General features: G+C 45.4%; 1 protein-coding gene across 2 annotated transcripts in view; it reads left to right on the top strand.

Moving 5' to 3' along the window:
- The window catches only part of cops6 (COP9 signalosome subunit 6), a 48,523-nt gene that overhangs the window by 10,323 nt on the left and 15,607 nt on the right, over window positions 1–22,593 (top strand). For both annotated transcript variants that reach the window (XM_063073199.1, XM_063073200.1), the window contains 3 exons: window positions 7,723–7,854; window positions 9,186–9,274; window positions 17,721–17,783. In XM_063073199.1, coding sequence (XP_062929269.1) covers window positions 7,723–7,854; window positions 9,186–9,274; window positions 17,721–17,783 — 284 coding nt within the window. The remainder of the gene's footprint in view (window positions 1–7,722; window positions 7,855–9,185; window positions 9,275–17,720; window positions 17,784–22,593) is intronic.

Here is a 22,593-nt window from a genome sequence, read left to right as displayed (position 1 = left end):
GGACTTGCATAAAAGTGAGGAAGAATCTTAGACCATTCCACCATCCAAAAAATTTCAGTTCATCAATATTTCTGGGATACCTAGCATAAACAGTCCTCTTCAGGTCAAGCCACAACATCTCAATTGGGTTAAGGTCTGGACTCTTGACTTTCCCATTCCAAAACATAAATTTTCTTCTTTTTAAACTATTCTGTTATTGATTTACTCTTGTGTTTCGGATCTTTGTCCTGTTGTATCATCCAACTCTATTAAGCTTCAGGTGACAGGCAGCTACGCTGACATTCTCCTGTAAAATGACTTGATACAATTTTGAATTTATTGTTCCCTCAATAATTGTAAGGTGTCCAGGCCCTGAGGCAGCAAAGCAGCCCCAAACCACAATGTTCCTTCTATCATGTTTCACAGTTGGAATGAGGTTTTGGTGTTGGTGTGCCGTGCCTTTTTTCCTCCAAACATAGCTGTGTATTTCTGTCAGAAAGTTCAACTTCTGACTCATCTGTCCACAAAACATTGTCCCAGAAGCATTGTGGAACATCCAGGTGGTCTCTTGCAAACTTAAGACATGGTTTTTGGAGAACAGTGGTTTCCTCCATGGCGTCCTTCAATGAACACTATTCTTGTTCAGTGTTTTTCTTATAGTGGACACAAACGGAGATTTTAGCAAGTTCTAGAGATTTCTGCATTTTTCTTCCAGTTACTTTTGGGTTCTTTTTCACATCCTTCAGCATTGCATGTTGTGCTCTTGGTGTGATTTTTGCAGGAGGTGCCCGCTGCTAGGTAGAGTAGCAACACTACTGAATTTCTTCCATTTCTCCTACTGTGGACTGATGAACACTCAGGTCTTCAGAAATGCTTTTGTAGCCTTTTCCAGCTTTATGCATCTCTATAATTCTTCTAAGGTCTTTTGAAAGTTGTTTTGATCGAGGCATGGTGCACATAAACAGATCTTTCTTGAGAAGAGCAGGCTCTGTCAGTAACCTGACTTTGTGTGTCTTTTTTTATATAGGGTAGGGCACCCTACAGCCCACACCTCCAATCTCATCTCATTGATTGGAACACCTGACTCCAAATAGCTTTTGTAGAAGGCATTATCCTGAGGTTCACATACTTTTTTTGAAACTAGACTGATTGTTCAAATGGTGTACTCGGTATTGACAAGAAGAAGTATAATTGTTTGTGTGTTATTAGTTAGGCGGATTGTGTTTATCTATTATTGTGACGTAGATGAAGATTAGACCCCTTTTGTGAGTAATTAATGCAGAAAACTAGGTAATTGCAAAGGGTTTACAAACTTTCTTGCAACTGTAAATGTTAAGGCTTTGTAAAGAAAGAAGCTGAAAGGCTGATCTTGATGGAACTAATGTTCTAAGGTGCATTGATTTCAATGCAAAGAGAATTGTAGGCAAGGCAGATAAGTTAGAGAATGAATTACAATGTTCTAGTCATTTGTGAGTCTTGGTTGCAGGAGGAGCAGGACTCAGCTCAGTGTTCTGTTTTATTGTAGACATAGAGAGATATTAAAGAGGGAAGGGTGGCATTACTCATCAGGGAAAATGTTGCAGCAGTGTTCAGAAACGACATATTGGATGGCTCCTCCACTGAGGCAATATGGGGAGAACTGGATAATATGAAAGAGATGGCAGCATCTATGGAAAAAAGTATACAATCAGCGTTTCAGGCCGAGGCGCTTCATCCTAGATGCTGTGTGGCCTGCTCAGTTCCGCCAGCATTTTGTGTGTATTACTTTGATTTCCAGCATCCGCAAATTTTCTCTTGTTTGGAATAGAAAAGGATGGCCACATTAATGGATGTATATTATAGACCTCCCAATAGTGATTTTAATTTTCCATATATTGACTAGGACTCCTACATGTAAAAGGAATGAATGGGGTGGAGTTTGTTAAATGTTTTCAAGAAAGTTTCCTTAAGTGATACACAGAGTACCCACTAGAGAGGGTGTATTACTGATCTCCTCTATGAGAATGAGACAGGGCAGGAGACAGAAGTGTTTGTAGGGAAACACTTTTTGGATGTAGTGATCATAATTCCATTAGTTTCAAGATAATTATGGAGAAGGATAAGAATGTTCCTTGGGTTGAGATTCAAGATTGGAGAAAGGCCAATTTTGATGGCATCGGGAAACATAGAGCGATAGAGCGCTGCAGTACAAAATCTTGTGGTGTGGATTGGGGTAGATTGTTTCTGGCAGAGCGATGCTTGGTAAATAGGAGACCTTCAAGAGTGAATTATTGAGAATCAGGATCTAATTAGCTACGTAAGGAGTGTAACAAATGCAAGAAAACACTTGAGGGAGAAATCAGGAGGGCTAAAAAAAGACCAGAAGACATACAAGCAGAATTAAGCCACTCAGCCCATTGAATCTGATTTGCCATTCCATCATGGCTGGAATATATTATGCTTCTCAACCCCATTCTCCTGCCTTCTCCCTATAACCTTTGATGCCCTGACTACCCAAGAACCTATCAAACTCCACCTTAAGTACACTCAGTATGACTTGGCCTCCACAGCTGCCAGTGACAATTAATTCCTTAGATTCACCACCCTCCAGCCGCTAAAGAAACTCCCCCTCATCCCTGTTTCAAATGGACATCTCTCTATTCTGAGACTGTGCCCTCTGGTCCTTGACTCACCCAGTATGGGAAACACCCTCTCCACATCCACTCTCTAACTCCAGTGAATACAAGCCCAGAGCCATCTAACATTCCTCGTGTTAACCCTTTCATTCCAGGAATCATTCCCATGAGTCACCTCTGGATGCTCTGCAATACCAATATATCTTTTCTTAGATAAGGTGCCCAAAACTGCGCATAATACTCCCAGATGTGGTCTGACGAATACCTTATAAAGCCTTAGTGTTAAATCCTTGCTCCTATATTCTGGTCTTCTCAAAATTAATTCTAACATTGCATTTGCCTTCCTTACCACCAACTCAATCTGCAAGCTAACCTTTTAGGGAATCTTGTACAAGGTATCCCGAGACCCTTTACACCTTTTTTAAAAAAAATTTTCCCCATATTGAAAATAACCTATGCCTTAATTTCTTCTACCAAAATGCATGAACATACATTATACACTATATTCTATCTTCCACTTCTTTGTCCATTCTCCCAAACTACCCAAGTTCTTCTGCGTATTCCCTGCTATTGACGAAGAAGACGGGGCAGTAGTCAAAGGGACTTATTCAAGTTGGAGGTCTGTAATTAATAGTGCTCTGTAGAGATCTGTGCTGGGACATCTGCTGTTTGTGATGTATATAAATGACCTGGATGAAAATGTAGGTGGGTGGGTTAGTAAGTTTGTGAATGATACCAAGGTTGGTGGAGTTGTAGGTAGTGTAGAAGACTGACAAAGAATACAGCACAATATGGATCAGTTGCATATATGGGCAGAGAAATGGCAGATGGAGTTTAACCCAGATAAATGTGAGGTGTGGCAGTTTGATAGGACAAATGCAAGGAGACAGTATGCTTTTAAGGGCAAGACCCGTAACAATGTTGCTGAACAGAGAGATCTTGGAGTTCAAGTTCATATCTCCTTGAAAGTGGCTACACAGGTCAATAGGGAGGTTAAGAAGGCTTACGGAATGCTTGCATTTATTAGTTGAGACATTGAGTTCAAAAGTCAAGAAGTTATGTTGCAACTTTATAGAGCTCTGGTTAGGCCACCTGCTGGAGGATTGCATACAGTACTGGTCACCCCACTATAGGAAGGATATTGAGGCTCTAGAGAGGGTGCAGAAGAGGTTTACCAGGATGCTGCCTAGTTTATAGGGCATGTGCTACCATGAGAGACTGGGTAAACTTGTGTTGTTTTCTCTGGAGTGGCAGAGGGGAGACCTGGTGGAGGTTTATAAGATGATGAGAGGCAGAGATAGAGTAGACAGGAATATCTTTTTCCCGGGGTAGAAATGTCTAATACCAGAGGGCATGCATTGGAGGTGATAAGGGGTGGGTTCAAGGGGAATGTGAAGGATAAGATTTTTACTCAGAGAATCCATGGATGCTTAGAGGCTTTTCAGAGACGTTTAGATAGGCACATGAATATGAGGGAGATGAAGGGATATAGACATTGTGTAGGTAAGAAGGATTAGTTCTTGGGGTTTTAAAGATTTTTTTGCTGGATTGGCACAACATTGTGGGCCGAAGGGCCTGCTTCTGTGCTATACTGTTCTATAGAGCTTTGAGTACAGGAGTTGAGGTGTTACATTGAAGTAGTATAAGCATTGATGAGGCCAAATTTAGAGTATTATGTGCAGCTCTTGTCGTCTACTTACAGGAGAGACATCAATATGCACTAAAGACTGCAAAGAAAACTTACAGAGGTATTTTGGGCAACACACATAAAAGTTGCTGGTGAATGCAGCAGGCCAGGCAGCATCTCTAGGAAGAGGTACAGTTGACGTTTCAGGCCGAGACCTTTCATCAGGACTAACTGAAAGAAGAGCTTGTAAGAGATTTGAAAGTGGGAGGGGGAGGGATGGAGACAAGAGCTGGACAGGTGATTGGCAAAAGGGATATGAGAGGATCATGGAACAGGAGGCCTAGGGAGAAAGAAAAGGGGGAGGGGGGGAAAACCCAGAGGATGGGCAAGGGGTATAGTGAGAGGGACAGAGGGAGAAAAAGGAGAGAGAGAGAAAGAATGTGTGTATATAAATAAATAACGGATGGGGTATAAAGGGGAGGTGGGGCATTAATGGACGTTAGAGAAGTCAGTGTTCATGCCATCAGGTTGGAGGCTACCCAGACGGAATTTTTAAGGTGTTGTTCCTCCAACCTGAGTGTGGCTTCATCTTTACAGTAGAGGAGGCCATGGATAGACATATCAGAATGGGAATGGGACGTGGAATTAAAATGTGTGGCCACTGGAAGGTCCTGTGGACAGAGCGTAGGTGTTCAGCGAAACGATCTCCCAGTCTGCGTCGGGCCTCGCCAATGTATAGAAGGCCACATTGGGAGCACCGGACGCAGTATATCACCCCAGCCAACTCATAGGTGAAGTGTCGCCTCACCTGAAAGGACTGTCTGGGGCCCTGAATGGTGGTAAGGGAGGAAGTGTAAGGGCATGTGTAGCACTTGTTCCGCTTAAGTGCCAGGAGGTAGATCAGTGGGGAGGGTTGTGGGGGACGAGTGGACAAGGGAGTCGCGTAGGGAGCGATCCCTGCGGAAAGCAGGCGGGGTGGGAGGGAAAGATGTGCTTAGTGGTGGGATCCCGTTGAAGGTGGCGGAAGTTACGGAGAATTATATGTTGGACCTGGAGGCTGGTGGGGTGGTAGGTGAGGACCAGGGGAACCCTATTCCTAGTGGGGTGGCAGGAGGATGGAGTGAGAGCGGGGAGATGCGTTTGAAATGGGGGAGATGCGTTTGAGAGCAGAGTTGATGGTGGAGGAAGGGAAGCCCCTTTCTTTAAAAAAGGAGGATATCTCCCTCATCCTGGAATGAAAAGCCTCATCCTGAGAGCAGATGCGGCGGAGACGGAGGAATTGCGAGAAGGGGATGGCATTTTTGCCAGAAACAGGGTGAGAAGAGGAATAGTCCAGATAGCTGTGAGAGTCATTAGGCTTACAGTAGACATCAGTAGATAAGCTGTCTCCAGAGATAGAGACAGAAAGATCTAGAAAGGGGAGGGAGGTGTCAGAAATGGACCAGGTAAACTTGAGGGCAGGGTGAAAGTTGGAGACAAAATTAATGAAGTCAACGAACTCAGCATGCGTGCAGGAAGCAGTGCCAATGCAATTGTCGATGTAGCGAAGGAAAAGTGGGGGACAGATACCAGAATAGGTTTGGAACATAGATTGTTCCACAAAGCCAACAAAAAGGCAGGCATAGTTAGGACCCATACGGGTGCCCATGGCTACACCTTTAGTTTGGAGGAAGTGGGAGGAGCCAAAGGAGAAATTATTAAGAGTCAGGACTAATTCCGCTAGACGGAGCAGAGTGGTGGTAGAGGGGAACTAGTTTGGTCTGGAATCCAAAAAGAAGCGGAGAGCTTTGAGACCTTCCTGATGGGGATGGAAGTATATAGGGACTGGACATCCATGGTGAAAATAAAGCGGTGGGGGCCAGGGAACAGGCCAGGGTCCAACATATATTTCTCCGTAACTTCCGCCACCTCCAAAGGGATCCCACCACTAAGCACATCTTTCCCTCCCCCACTCTCTCTGCTTTCCGCAGGGATCGCTCCCTACGCGACTCCCTTGTCCATTCGTTCCCCCCATCCCTCCCCACCGATCTCCCTCCTGGCACTTATCCTTGTAAGCGGAACAAGTGCTACACATGCCCTTGCACTTCCTCCCTTACCACCATTCAATGCCCCAGACAGTCCTTCCAGGTGAGGTGACACTTCACCTGTGAGTCGGCTGGGGTGATATACTGCGTCCGGTGCTCCCGATGTGGCCTTCTATATATTGGCAAGACCCGACGCAGACTGGGAGATCGTTTCGCTGAACACCTACGCTCTGTCCGCCAGAGAAAGCAGGATCTCCCAGAGGCCACACATTTTAATTCCGCATCCCATTCCCATTCTGATATGTCTATCCACGGCCTCCTCTACTGTAAAGATGAAGCCACACTTAGGTTGGAGGAACACCTTATAGTCCGTCTGGGTAGCCTCCAACCTGATGGCATGAATATTGACTTCTCTAACTTCCGTTAATGCCCCACCTCCCCCTCGTACCCCATCTGTTATTTATTTATATACACACATTCTTTTTCCCTCTCTCCTTTTTCTCCCTCTGTCCCTCTCACTATACCCCTTGCCCATCCTCTGGGTTCCCCCCCCCTTACCTTCTCCCTGGGCCTCTTGTCCCATGATCCTCTCATATCCCTTTTGCCAATCACCTGTCCAGCTCTTGGCTCCATCCCTCCCCCTCCTGTCTTCTCCTATCATTTCAGATCTCCCCCTCCCACTTTCAAATCTCTTACAAGCTCTTCTTTCAGTTAGTCTTGACGATGGGTCTCGGCCCGAAACGTCGACTGTACCTCTTCCTAGAGATGCTGCCTGGCCTGCTGCGTTCCACCAGCAACTTTTATGTGTGTTGCTTGAAATCCCAGCATCTGCAGATTTCCTCATGTAAAGGTGTTTTGAGTCTTGAGGACCTCAATTATAGGGGAAGGTTGATGACATTAAGACTTTATTCCCTGGAATAAAGAGAATAATGATAGTTCAATTGCAATATTTAAGGGAAGTTTGAATAGGTGAGGGTATAGTTTTTGGTCCAGGTGCGGGTAGGTAAGAATAGGCAGAAAGACAAGTTGGCATGGACTGGATGGGCTGAATAGCCTGTTTCTGTGCTGCAGTGCTCTATCACTCTGACTCCTCGTTCCAATGAAGGGGTTTCAACCTGAAACGTTAATTCTGTTTCTAGATACACTGCATGGCCTACTGAGTGCTTCCCCTATTTTCTGCTTCCTGCTTTTGAATTCCAGCACCATTTGTTTTAACCTGATTTTGCACCTCTACCTCAGTTAGCCCAAGGTGAGGGTTGAACCAGGTCACTGTGGCTGCGGAGGAGGAACTCTGCAACACTACTGTGGTGCCCAACTGACTGTGGTGTGTGGTATGACTGTGGACAAAGATCCACCATCAGTAGGCCAAAGGACCTGTTCATGTACTGTACTATTCTGTGTTCTAGATACATTACTATGGTATTACTGCTTTAACAAAGTTTTCTTGCAAACTGATTCTTTACACTTCTGCTTTCAGTAATTGGTGCATTGATTGGAAAACAAGAAGGAAGAAACATTGAAGTGATGAACTCATTTGAGCTTCTGTCACACACAGTGGAGGAAAAGATAGTTATTGATAAAGAATATTACTACACTAAAGAGGAACAATGTGAGTATTACATTTTGGAGCATCATACAACCTACATTCTGCCTGATCACATTGATTCTGAATTGGACTTTGGCACCGCACCAGAATTCAATGTCCCTGTAATTCTCTTGGGGTGTTGCTCCAGATTCCAGTATCTGCAATCCTCGTGTCTCTTGGGCACTAAGCCCAACCATATAGCACTGATCTTCATCCTGTCAGCTTCTGAGACTTGCAATGTCATGTACCTCAGGACTGGAGGGACACCATCAGTACTTTACTTGGAAAATCCTCCATATCTTGTAACGGAACTAGTGCTGAGCCGACCTCTGTGACCTCTCACAGTACAGTATTCCCAACCTGAAACTGCAATTACACTTGGCTGGCTCCGATGGGCAGGCCTCGTTGCTAATTCTAATTCCCAAAATGGGCAATATTCCAACCTCTCCATCCAGGAGTATTTGCCAGTCAGGGAAAAAAATCCGAGAATGTTTGCAAAACCTCCTTGTGGAAAAATTCAAAGTTGCTACTGATTGTGGGAATCCCTAGCCTACGATCTCTGATTGGTGAAGGAACTTTATGGATGGCGATCCTGGTGCTCATGAGTTGGGAACACTCTCAAGCCCAGTGTAACTGGCAGAAGGAGGGCACATACTCCACTTCAGACCTATTCCCTCCTGCCTTATCTGTGGTCAGTTTTGCAAGTCCCACACTGGCCTCGTCTGTCGTGTCTGAACCCACAGAACATGTCATCTTTGGCTCTCAGGGACTGTTGCCTTTGTGGCACAAGACTTTAGTGGGAATGCCACTTGACCAACTTTTCCTCTGCTTCCTGTTGCCTTCCTCAAACAACTTCTCACCATATTGTTGTAGATCCATCTTTTTTTACCATATCATTTCTATAAAAGAGGGAGTTTGTAGGACGGGAGACAGTGGGAGTTTGTAGGATGGAAGACAATATGGTGAAGTGGGGTTTAAAGGCCAGCAAATCCTGTGAGTGTGGCAAAAGAGTGCAGAATGTTGAACACGTTCTGCACAACTGCCCATTCTCACCTGGTTTAGCTGACACTGACCTGCTCAACATCAACTAAACAACACTAAAATGGCTGGCTGTCTGGTGTGACAAGCTACGATGATGATGATTTCTATAAACACATGCAATAGTCTCTTAATGACATTGCATCCTTGGACAGGTTATTTGCTAACACAGCACACTTAGGTTCAACAATGTCCCCTATGCTTCCCCTGCACCTGTACCTTCTCAATGCATTAGAAGCTTTCACTGTTTACCCAACTGCTTTTTACCCCTCCGCTCACTGAATTGATGGTCTCTCTGATTGTTTTCTCCTCTCCAGTTAAGCAGGTGTTCAAGGACATGGAATTCCTAGGTTGGTATACCACCGGGGGTCCTCCAGATGAGTCTGATATCCATGTTCACAAGCAGGTCAGTGTACTGCAGTCGATAATCCGATGGAAGACAATTGTACCTTGTTCTCCCAACTCCAACTCTGATTAAACATAGACTTCATTTCATTCTGAGTGGTGGGATAATATCTTTGTCTCTGTCTGGAACAAATTTATTAATTTACTGTTATTTATTCTGGGAGGTAACAATGTAAAAAATATAATAAAATATAGATCAATTACATGTTCAGCCAAGAATGTCTACATCACCGTTTTAAGTTTTCTTCCATTTCTCTTCATGTAGCATTATTGACAGATCCTTTCATTCCTTTCTCATGTTTATCTCTAGATTCCCCTTAAACAGTACCCTGTGAGAGTTTTACAGTCCTCAGATCATTTTTTTTCCTTTTTTGCATATAGATTTGCAGCCACCTCACTTTAATGCTCCTTAATCTGATATCAACAAGGAGGTAGTGCCTTCCCAACAGCATTCTTTTCTTAACCTTAACGTATCCTGTTTGGTCACCACTCAGTCTTATCATTTCAAGAGAAAAGCCCCACCTGTTCTACATCTCCTGATATATATTACCTTTTCATTTGTGATTTCAGTAAAGGAAGTTCAATGTGGATGAACTCTTTAAAGATGTCATCAGAAATACCTCAAATTAAAATATTATAAAGAGCAGTCTGTACAGATTGCCAAAGAGATCATGTTTGACTAACTTGATACATGAGATAGGTAAGGATATTGCAGCAGATAAATGATGTAGATAGTGAATCATCTGTGAACTTTTGTTAATGATGCAGTCTGACAAGATTTATGTATTTAACATTTTTGTGCTGTTCGGTTGTCCTTCTAGAACTGCAGTATTACCTTTTGATTATTAATAGTTTGGTACTATTGGTTTCCAACCCTATTTCTACTGATTCTACAAAGTGTATGCTTTATTATTCTACTAAAGTTAATTCTTTTACATATTCGGTGCTCCTGATGCAGCCTCCTCTACATTAGTAAATTGCAGAACCACTTTTATTGAGGACCTCTGCTCCATCCACCAAAAGCAGAATTTCCCACTGGGCAGCTATTTTAATTTCTATCCCCATTCCCGTTCTGACATGTCAGTCCATGGCCGCCTCTTTTGTCAAGATGGGGCACTCTGAGTGGAACAATGCTTCATGTTCTATCCAGGTAGTCCCCAGCCTGATGACATGAACATCGATTTCTCCTCCCTGTATTTTTCCCTCCCTCTTTCCTCCTCTATTCCCCACTCTGACTTCTGCCCTCTTCTCCTCACCTGCCTATCACCTCTCCCTGGTACTCCTCCTTTCTCCCATGGTCCACTTTTCTCTCCTGTCAGATTCCTTCTTCTCCGGCCCTTTACCTTTCCCTCCCACCCAGCTTCATCTATCACCTTCTAGATATCCTCCTCGTCCTCCCTCACCTTTTTATTCTGGCATCTTCTCCCTTCCCTTCCAGTCTTGAAGAAGAGTCGCGGCCTGAAACATTTCCATGAATGCTGCCTGACCTGCTGAGTTCCTCCAACATTTTGTCTGTGTTGCTCTGGATTTCCAGCATCTGCAGAATCTCTTGTGTTTATATTTCACATTATTTGCATTGAGCTACATTTGTAAATTATACATTCATTCTGTAAGGTAATTTCAGTAATTGTACAGAGTGGGGCAATGGTTTTGGATTGAATCCTGCCACTCTGGAAAGTTTTGTTGCAAGTTGACACAGTGACTCTTCTACCGTCAGACAGTGCAACAGTACCCATTTATTTACTCAACTGCACTCCCTCAGGACCACTTGGCTCATCCACGCACACAGCACGTGAACCTCACCCAATCTCTGAACCCGCCCCCCATTTTGTCTGCATGACATAGACATCTTCCTATCCCTCTGGCTTATCACTGCCTGCTCCAATCCCACTCACTTGGATCCCAAGTAAGGACTTGAAACCTTCCCCTCTCAAATTATGGTCATAAAACCCACCACCACATCCCACAGACTTGGGCTTGAAGATTCCTGTTTCACTTCACCCATCCTACAAGTGTGGGGGAAAGGCCAATTCAGCACCCCACAGTGGTATGGAAGCTTTAGGAGGTGGGTGCAGCCTTACCAAGTGCTGGCTAGCCACACAGCTTCTGCACTCTGATATCTGCTGTCTACCCCCACCCCCACCCTGTTTCTCTTATCGAATTTAATGTGTCCAAGCATCGTCCCCTGCATTGACTGCTCTTTGTCATACTTCAATTTATTTGTTTCTCTACATTTTCAAATCAAGATTTCTTTCCTTCTGCTAGCATTAAGAATTATTCAAGTTCTCTAGTCTTTTTCTGTGTGTTCCTTTCAAATAACTTTAGCTGAATGTGCATACTCTAGAATTATTTTCTTTTCTGAAAATACCCCAATTTCTCTGCTGTCCCCAATTCTTATCTATGAGCCTGAGTGTATGAGAAATGGGTGTAAGTGAGGTTTTTCATTCCTTTGAGCCTGTTGCAACCTGCATCAATGTCATGGTATCACTGCCTTTTGCCTGCATCTCCATATCACTGGCCTTCAGTATCAGCAAAAATATTATTTCACTATCCTATTGTGTCGATGTTTGTTATTTATCTGCAAACCATTATTTATTTTAATGATTATTGGTAAATACATTTTCTAGCTTCTTGATTTTCCATTTGTTTCTCAAATTCATTCCTAACCTCATATTTCCTTCGGTCATTCTCCACTTTGAGGATACTCTTGATTTGCTATTTAACAGCTGAGCATTTCACTTCTGATGTTTTCTGATCTTTCTGTTGTCGTAGTACACCAAATTATGTGGTGGTTATTGTTAGGAAGGTGATTACTCCAAAAGCAGCTTCTACTTGCCTTAATTTATTGCATAAATATATAAAAAATATAATTAGAAAATTAAGTCTTGAAGCTCAAAAAACAAAGCCACAGCGGGTTTCCAAGGGAGTGCTGGAAACAGGGCCCCAGTGTCTTTCAGTGCTATTCCTTGAAAAAGTTCAGGGGAGTATGAGAAATGGGATCCCGGTGGGTTTCAGGGGAATGTGGAAATGGGACCCTGGTGGGTTACTGGGGAATACAGGAAATGGGGCCCTGGTGGGTTTTGGGGAAGTACAGGAAATGGGACCCTGGTAGGTTCCGGGGGAGTACAGAAAATGGGGCCCTGGTGGGTTTCGGGGGAGTACAGGAAATGGGACCCTGGTGGGTTTTAGGGAGTACAGGCAATGGGGCCCTGGTGGGTTTTGGGGAGTACAGGAAATGGGGCCCTGGTGGGTTTCAGGAGAGTACAGGAAATGGGACCCTGGTGGGTTTCAGGGGAATGTGGAAATGGGACCCTGGTGGGTTCTGGGGGAGTACAGGAAATGGGACCCTGGTGGGTTCTGGGGGAGTACAGGAAATGGGACCCTGGTGGGTTCCGGGGGAGTACAGGAAATGGGACCCTGGTGGGTTTCAGGGCAGTACAGGAAATGGGACCCTGGTGGGTCCCGTGAGAGTACAGGAAATGGGGCCCTGGTGGGTTCCGGGGGAGTACAGGAAATGGGGCCCCAGTGGGTTTCGGGGGAGTACAGGAAATGGGGCCTTGGTGGGTTTCGGGGGAGTGTGAGAAATGGGATCCTGGTGGGTTTCAGGGGAATGTGGAAATGGGGCCCTGGTGGGTTTTGGGGGAGTATAGGAAATGGGGCCCTGGTGGGTTCGGGGGATTACAGGAAATGGGGCCCTGGTGGGTTTCAGGGGAATGTGGAAATGGGGCCCTGGTGGGTTTCAGGGGAGTACAGGAAATGGGGCCCTGGTGGGTTTCGGGGGAGTACAGGAAATGGGACCCTGGTGGGTTTCGGGGGAGTATAGGAAATGGGGCCCTGGTGGGTTTTGGGGGAGTACAGGAAATGGGACCCTGGTGGGTTTCGGGGGAGTACAGGAAATGGGACCCTGGTGGGTTTCGGGGGAGTATAGGAAATGGGGCCCTGGTGGGTTTCGGGGGAGTACAGGAAATGGGACCCTGGTGGGTTCCGGGGGAGTACAGGAAATGGGGCCATAGTGGGTTTAGGGGGAGTGTGAGAAACGGGATCCCGGTAGGTTTCAGGGGAATGTGGAAATGGGACCCTGGTGTGTTTCGGGGGAAGTACAGGAAATGGGACCCTGGTGGGTTTCAGGGGAATGTGGAAATGGGACCCTGGTGGGTTTCGGGGGAGTATAGGAAATGGGGCCCTGGTGGGTTTCGGGGGAGTATAGGAAATGGGGCCCTGGTGGGTTCGGGGGAGTACAGGAAATGGGGCCCTGGTGGGTTCCGGGGGAGTATAGGAAATGGGGCCCTGGTGGGTTTCGGGGGAGTATAGGAAATGGGGCCCTGGTGGGTTTCGGGGGAGTATAGGAAATGGAGGCCTGGTGGGGAGTACAGGAAATGGGGCCCTGGTGGGGATTACAGGAAATGGGGCCCTGGTGGGTTTTGGGGGAGTATAGGAAATGGGGCCCTGGTGGGTCCGGGGGAGTATAGGAAATGGGACCCTGGTGGGTCCGGGGGAGTATAGGAAATGGGGCCCTGGTGGGTCCGGGGGAGTATAGGAAATGGGGCCCTGGTGGGTCCGGGGGAGTATAGGAAATGGGGCCCTGGTGGGTCCGGGGGAGTATAGGAAATGGGGCCCTGGTGGGTCCGGGGGAGTATAGGAAATGGGGCCCTGGTGGGTCCGGGGGAGTATAGGAAATGGGGCCCTGGTGGGTCCGGGGGAGTATAGGAAATGGGGCCCTGGTGGGTCCGGGGGAGTATAGGAAATGGGGCCCTGGTGGGTCCGGGGGAGTATAGGAAATGGGACCCTGGTGGGTTTCGGGGGAGTATAGGAAATGGGGCCCTGGTGGGTTTCGGGGGAGTATAGGAAATGGGGCCCTGGTGGGTTTTGGGGGAGTACAGGAAATGGGACCCTGGTGGGTTTCGGGGGAGTACAGGAAATGGGACCCTGGTGGGTTTCGGGGGAGTATAGGAAATGGGGCCCTGGTGGGTTTCGGGGGAGTACAGGAAATGGGACCCTGGTGGGTTCCGGGGGAGTACAGGAAATGGGGCCATAGTGGGTTTAGGGGGAGTGTGAGAAACGGGATCCCGGTAGGTTTCAGGGGAATGTGGAAATGGGACCCTGGTGGGTTTCAGGGGAATGTGGAAATGGGACCCTGGTGGGTTTCGGGGGAGTATAGGAAATGGGGCCCTGGTGGGTTTCGGGGGAGTATAGGAAATGGGGCCCTGGTGGGTTCGGGGGAGTACAGGAAATGGGGCCCTGGTGAGTTCCGGGGGAGTATAGGAAATGGGGCCCTGGTGGGTTTCGGGGGAGTATAGGAAATGGGGCCCTGGTGGGTTTCGGGGGAGTATAGGAAATGGAGGCCTGGTGGGGAGTACAGGAAATGGGGCCCTGGTGGGGATTACAGGAAATGGGGCCCTGGTGGGTTTTGGGGGAGTATAGGAAATGGGGCCCTGGTGGGTCCGGGGGAGTATAGGAAATGGGACCCTGGTGGGTCCGGGGGAGTATAGGAAATGGGGCCCTGGTGGGTCCGGGGGAGTATAGGAAATGGGGCCCTGGTGGGTCCGGGGGAGTATAGGAAATGGGGCCCTGGTGGGTCCGGGGGAGTATAGGAAATGGGACCCTGGTGGGTTTCGGGGGAGTATAGGAAATGGGGCCCTGGTGGGTTTCGGGGGAGTACAGGAAATGGGACCCTGGTGGGTTCCGGGGGAGTACAGGAAATGGGGCCATAGTGGGTTTAGGGGGAGTGTGAGAAACGGGATCCCGGTGGGTTTCAGGGGAATGTGGAAATGGGACCCTGGTGTGTTTCGGGGGAAGTACAGGAAATGGGACCCTGGTGGGTTTCAGGGGAATGTGGAAATGGGACCCTGGTGGGTTTCGGGGGAGTATAGGAAATGGGGCCCTGGTGGGTTTCGGGGGAGTATAGGAAATGGGGCCCTGGTGGGTTCGGGGGAGTACAGGAAATGGGGCCCTGGTGGGTTTCGGGGGAGTATAGGAAATGGAGGCCTGGTGGGGAGTACAGGAAATGGGGCCCTGGTGGGTTTTGGGGGAGTATAGGAAATGGGGCCCTGGTGGGTCCGGGGGAGTATAGGAAATGGGGCCCTGGTGGGTCCGGGGGAGTATAGGAAATGGGGCCCTGGTGGGTCCGGGGGAGTATAGGAAATGGGGCCTGGTGGGTCCGGGGGAGTATAGGAAATGGGGCCCTGGTGGGTCCGGGGGAGTATAGGAAATGGGGCCCTGGTGGGTCCGGGGGAAGTACAGGAAATGGGGCCCTCTGTGCCAGCTGCTGAGCCATCATGGTTTGCATTTGGAGATCATACTCTTGGAGCTTCACTGATTCCAACTGTTCATTTTGTTTTAGCTAACCAGCTGCCAGTATCTTCTCCCCCAGTTCCATGTGTTCTAATTTTTCACATTGAATTCTTAGCCTTCTGGAAATCTAAGCATCCACACATCCACTGGTTCTCCTTCATCACTCCTGTTTCATTCTCCACTTCAAGTCTGGTCAACTATGGTTTCTCCATTCGTAGCTCCTCCTCCTCCTAGTGATTTGCTATTGCATCTTGTCATGTAGGTTGACTGGCCTGTTACTTCCTTTTATCTGAAAATCTGTTATAAAATGTTGGGTTAAATTTAACTGCTGTTATTGGAACTAATTGAAGGTTAATGAATGTTGGGAAATGACCGGCAACATATCCAATACATCTCAGGCCATTTCCTTAAGTGCTCTGGGTCACAGGTTGTCAGGTGGTGAACTGCAGCAACCTCAAACCTGGGGTCCCTGTGTTGTAGGGATTCCCACACCACTGTTGGAGAGTCAGTCCCAGGATTTACACTCTGTAATGTCAAATGGCTGACAGTTCTAAATCTACAGGGGAGTTTACAGATGGCTGTGTCCCATGCTCTTTACTACCCTTGCCCTTCTTGGTGGTAGAGGTGACAGGTGTGGGAAGTATTGGGTTTCTAGTCAAGTCACTGCAGTGCATTTTGTAGCCTGATTTCAGTATTGCCAGGACTGTTTGATTCTGTCCTCAGTCAGATGTTGCCTTGATTATCATGGACAGTTACTCTCACCTCCATATTTGGACCAAAACCACGAAGTCTGGGGCCAAATCATCCTGTTGAAGCTCAGATTGGCGTCAGTCTGCATTGGTGAGTCAGTGGTGATGACAGCTTCCATTACTTTGGTATAGAGTTGTACAGCACAGAAACCGGCCTTTCAGCCCAATTCATCCATGGCGACCTGTGGTAATTTAGTGAGTTACAGTAAACAAGCACAGTGGATTCTGATTAATTGGGACACATTGGGACCAGTACACTTTGGCCCAATTAAGTAGCTGCCCCAATTAGCCGAAGTTTCCTGGAAATAGTTTAAAAGGTATAAAAAGACAAACTACCATTTAACTGAGTAACAAATTATGTATTTAAATGAAATACAGAACAACTTTGAATACTATCAATACTACTACAGTACGATAGACCAATAGTTCCTAATTGTTTTTGATGGAGGAATTCATCCAGTGTACCTGTTTGCTGCTATGTACTTTTGACTGGCTGTAAATGAACAAAATCAATGCAGACACCTAGTATAAATAATGGACTGCCTTCGTATAATGCTACTGACGATTGGTTGCTTCAAATCTTCATTTCCATTGTAATGTTCAAGATGATTGTCGAACCTTCGAATTCTTCATAGGTCCTAACTTGTTAAAGAAGTGAAATTGTTTCATTTTCACTCCCAGCCATTTCTGGCATCTCCAAGGCTGAATGCTTGAACCATAGTAAGCAAAACAGTTCTGAATTGTCTTTCTGCTTATTTCTTGCCAGCTGCCAATAACAAAAAACACGTCTTTTTGAACACAAGCACACACAACTGATGCTATTTTAAAAAACTTCTCTCTAAGCACTGTGTAATGTCTAACGGCTGCACAAGTACTTGCATGTGACACTAGTTAGAAACTGTTCAGCAACAGTCTCCTGTCTCAGTGTCTCAGATAAATGACAGGAATCACGGCTATTTTCTCAATTTGATTTTGTTCTTTAAGAGTTGTCCCGAATAACCGGCTGCCCGAATAGCCGATGGTACAATTAAACCAGAATCCACTGTAGATGAGAAGCTGATTAAATAATTCTCTTTACTGAGGGTTGGTCCAAAATAGATATCTGGCCAGGATGCTCAGAGTACTTTCCCACGTTAGACTGAGTAGTTAATGTGCCCACTGAGAGTGCCTCATTCAGAAGATAGTACAATGTTGTGTTAGGATTTGGAGTGGGGTTTTGGGTAGGATAGATAGGCAGTGCCCCAGTAATATGAGAGCGTCGTTGAGTGCTTTAGTCTCCTGTGTTGATGGCACTGTTGGCTCTGTGTGTGCTACAGTACAGCAGCAACATGGATGGCTACTGTTTCTGGGATTTCTTCATTGGGTATTGACCAACATCCCACTAATCCTTACTTTTCTCATTTGCAGGTGTGTGAAATTATTGAAAGCCCTCTCTTCCTGAAGTTAAACCCCATGACAAAACACACTGATGTAAGTAAGCAGCATTACTGGACTTGATAAGACCATAAGATATAAGAGCAGAATTATGCCGTTTGGCCCATCGAGTCTGCTGTGCCATTTCATCATGGCTGATCTAGTTTTCCTCTCGACTCCAAAGTCCTGCCTATCCCCACCATCCCCCATCCCTTCATGCCATGACCAATCAAGAATTTATCAACCTCTGCCTTAGATATACATAAAGACTTGGCCTCCACAGCTGCCTGTGGCAACATATTCCTCAGATTCACTTCTCTCTGGCTAAAGAAATTCCTCCTCATCTTCATTCTAAAAGTACACCACTCTATTATGAGGCTGTGTCCTGTGGTCTTAGACTCTCCCACCATAGGAAACATCCTCTCCACATCCACTCTATCATGGCCTTTTACCATTTGATCGATTTTAATGAGGTCACCCCTCATTCTTCTGAATTCTAGTGACTACAGGCCCAGAGCTATCAAACACTCTTCATATGACAAACCAATCGATCGTGGAATCATTTTCGTGAACCTCCTTTGAACCCTCTCCTGTTTCAACATCTTTACTTTCAACTGTACAGTCTGTTCTTTATTAAGTTCCTCTGTACAGTTTTCCAGTTCAGTTGTATTGTTATACCAAGCATTATAAAATCAAATTGTGCCATTTTATTGGTTAAATCCCATTGGTCAGTTATACAGACTCCTATTAATTCCATGTAGTGGGCATGTGGCCAAGTGGTTAAGGCATTGGACTAGCGACCTGAAGGTCGTGAGTTCAAGCTCCAGCCGAGGCAACGTGTTGTGACCTTGAGCAAGGCACTTAATCACACGACGACACTGGTGCCAAGCTGTATGGGTCCTAATGCCCTTCCCTTGGACAACACTGGTGTCGTGGAGAGGGGAAACTTGCAGCATGGGCAACTGCTGGTCTTCCATACAACCTTGCCCAGGCCTGTGCCCTGGAGAGTGAAGACTTTCCAGGCACAGATCCAAGGTCTCACAAGACTAATGGATGCCTTATTTATTTATTAATTCCATCTTCCTTTGTTCTACTTGTTATATGGAGCATTGATGGTACCACATCTCAAGTATTGGGTGACATGTTTATCAAAAGTTATAAATGTGTTGGAAGCAGCTCAGAGAAAGTTTTCCAGACTAGTTGTCTGATGAGGAAACATTGAATGATGAGGTTTGCATCCACTGGAGTTCAGGAAAGTGAGAGAGAACTTCATTGAAATGCACAATATCTGGAGGGGTTCTTGTCAAGATGTGGACAGGATGTTTCTTCTAGTAGAATCTGTAACCTTTTCTTTCAGCTGATGCTGTCCCTATAAATTAATCACAATGCATAAATTAGTTTGAAAACCTGCTATCAAAATCTTGCATTAATTTAAGTTTGAGATTTGGCCAAGCTGCCTTGAACAAACACATTGTTTTAACGTGTGCTTATTAATGTCTTAGTTCCTTCTTTAGTTGTGAATTCAGGGAGATATAGCTATAAATGCAGAATTCTGAAGTCAGCAGTTCCCACAAGCAGTAAATTAGATGAAATAAAAGAATAGTCATTGCTTTTGCAATCAGATGAAACAGAAGAATTGGCTTAACATTAGCTTTGTGGCCTTTCACCTTGCCCTTTTTGTAAAACTAATAGATGAGTTAATATTTAAATTAGATGTTTTGCTTTAAACCCTGACCACCCTCATCCTTTCTTCATCCGTACTATCTTGGGCCTGTGCTTCTACATGTGCATTGAGCCCTACCCTGCCATCATCTCTCTCTAGCCCTCCATTATTTCTGAGCATTTATCAGTTTCCTTCAGTTATGCACTGGGAAAATCAAAGCTTCTCTACACTGATCACAAATTTCATGCTCTTGCCACCAATTACCTCTAGTCTTATTGTCTTGAGTGAATGCAAAGACCTGACGAAGGGTCTCGGCCTGAAACGCCGACTGCACCTCTTCCTACAGATGCTGCCTGGCCTGCTGCGTTCACCAGCAACTTTGATGTGTGTTGAATGCAAAGACCTGTTCTGTTTGGTCCCTCCTGAGGTCCTGATAGCTCCCTGACACAAAGTCCACTAGTATTGTTGTACAACCACGGTTTATCCATGGCAGTGGGTACTAGTGCTTCTGCCACCTCCTGAATGCAAGTGTTCCAGCACTTTGCTGGCTGGTCTCCTCTACCAAAACCTGCAGGTTCATCTCTATTCAGGCAGCAAATGCTACTACATTGCGATATTTCAATTTTAAGACTTGCACATTCTTCTCTGGCTGTGGCCTTCCCCATCTCTGTAACCTCATTCCCCTTACATCGTACATCTCTTTCCTCCATTTCAAAGGTTCATTTATTATCAAAGTATGCATCCATATACAACTCAGAGATTAGTCTTCTCCAGATAGCCATGAAACAAAGCAAGAGCATGAAAGTAGTTCAGGAGAAAAACATCAAACCCACCCCCTTCCTGCACAAAAAAAGAACAGCAACGTGATCATCAACTCCAACACCCCTCCCCCTCAAAAAATGCAACAAGAATGCTGACCCCCCTAAAAAAACCTCCTCCTCCACACAAAACACAACATAGAGTAGTTTTATGTAGTCGTAGCACAGAAGCTGACCCTCCAGCCCACCCAGCTAGTCTTAATTTGTGTTCTGCCCATATCCCTCTGAGGCCTTCCCCGTTGTATCTATCCAAGTGCTTCTTAAATGATACTATTGTACCTACCTCAACTACTTCCTCTGATATCTCCTTCCGTATACTCACCACCCTCTGCGTAGAAAACTAGCCCCTCAGGTCCCTTTTATATCTTGCCCTTGCACTCTAAACTTATACCTCCTAGTTTTGGAATCCTCTTCCCTGGGGAAAAGGCTGCTGCCATCCTTATTTAATGCCTCTCATAATTTTAAATATTTCTGTAAGATGTTAAAAATGATCATGCTTCTTAATTTTCTTACTCCAAGGAATATAGGGCCTAGCCAACCTTTCCCTCTCATCCTGGAAACATCCTTGTAAATCTTAGCTACATCCTTTCCAGTTTAATCATGTTATTCCAATAACAGAGGGACCAAAACTGTACACAGTACTCCAAGCAACTTGTACAATTGCATCATAACGTCCCAACTCCTGTACAAAGTACTGCACTGATGAAGGCTAAAGCAGTTTTTTTCACCATACTAGCAACCTGAGATGCCTTGAAGATTCAAGTTTATTTGACACATGTACATTAAAACATATAGCGAAATGCGTTGTTTGCATTAACAACCAGAACACCACTCGCAAGTGTCTCTACACATTCCAGTGCCAACGTAGCATGCAGCATGCCCCACAGTGCTTGGCAGAACAACACAGAACACAACTAGCCACAAATAAGAAAGAAACCAAATATTTGCCTTCATTTTCAAGCTGACTTAGAATAGTGAAATGTCATTGAACTTCTCAGCCGGGGAAAAGTAAATCTCTTCATAACACATCACCCTTGCTCTTCTGCTGAGGCCAGCATGGTAGCGGGATGGTCAGCATATCGTTTTACAGCGCTGGTGATTGGTTCAGTTCCTGCCACTGTCTGTAAGGAGTTTGTACGTTCCCTCTGTGACTGTGTGTATTTCCTTCAGGTCCTTCTGCTTCTCCCCACATTCCAAGCTAGTACAGGTTTGGGTTAATGAGTTGTCGACATGCTGTGTTGGCACTGGAAGCTTGGCGACACTTGTGAGCTCCCCCAGCACTACCTCAGTCTTGGTCGTTGACACAAACGGTTTCAATATTTTGATTTACATGTGACAAACAAAGTTAATCTCTTCCATTTAAATGTGGATATATGTAACCGCAGATGCTGCTCATTACAGCTGTTTGAAAGAGAAACAGAACCCTTGTTAATATTTTATATCTGAAATTTGCCTGGAGTAGAACGATAGGCATTCCACCTCCAGCTTGTTTCAGGGCACGATGTGTTATTATGCTCATCTTTTCTTGGCGAAGAAGTTAGTATGACTTGTTGGGAATTTATAGAAATGGTGACAATGAAAATGTGATTGGTAATCTGTTTGCAGTTTTAGCCCAGGCTCTGGGAGTGAACTGTCCTGACGAAGGGTCTCGGCCTGAACCGTCGACTGCACCTCTTCCTACAGATGCTGCTTGGCCTGCTGCGTTCACCAGCAACTTTGATGTATGTTGTCTGGGAGTGAACTGAGGCTTTGAGCAGGGAAAGTTAGTTAAATTACTAAAATGCATAAAAGAATTCTCAAAGCAAATTCAATCAGGTTAATGTGAAGTAAGATAGGTCCTTGACTTTATTTTGTTTATACTCTTATTTTTATAAATTCTGTATCTTGTTATTTCATGCTTATTATTTATTGCTATTTATTTATATCTGCATTTGCACCGTTGGTTGTCCGTTGATCCTGTTTACAGTTACTGTTCTATAGATTTGCTAAGTATGCCTGCAGAAAAAGAATCTGAGGGTTGTGTGTGGTGACGTGTATGTACTCGGATAATAAATTTTACTTTGAACTTGAAAGAGAACTCAGTAAGAAACCATTCTGATTTCTTGAAATAGTTCAATAAACAGTCATTAATTCAATTTTCTGTCTCTCTGGACTGGTTACTTTGGTTATTTCTGATATACAGATTGCCTTATTTTTGAAGCCCTCTACGCTACTGTCTGGGTCTTTGGGTCAGATTCATGAAGAGCTACAGCATGGGAACAGGCCCTTCAGTCCACTGAACCCATCAAACAACCCATTTACACCAATCCTGTTCTCTTCCGTTTTATTCTTCCCATATTCCCAACAGATTCCACCACTCATCTATACACTAGCGACAATTTATGGT

This window comes from Mobula hypostoma, chromosome 21 (assembly GCF_963921235.1).
Source record: "Mobula hypostoma chromosome 21, sMobHyp1.1, whole genome shotgun sequence".
NCBI classification, from domain to species: Eukaryota; Metazoa; Chordata; class Chondrichthyes; order Myliobatiformes; family Myliobatidae; genus Mobula; species Mobula hypostoma.
Note: the sequence above shows the minus strand (reverse complement) of the source record. Positions and strands in the feature narration are given on the sequence as shown.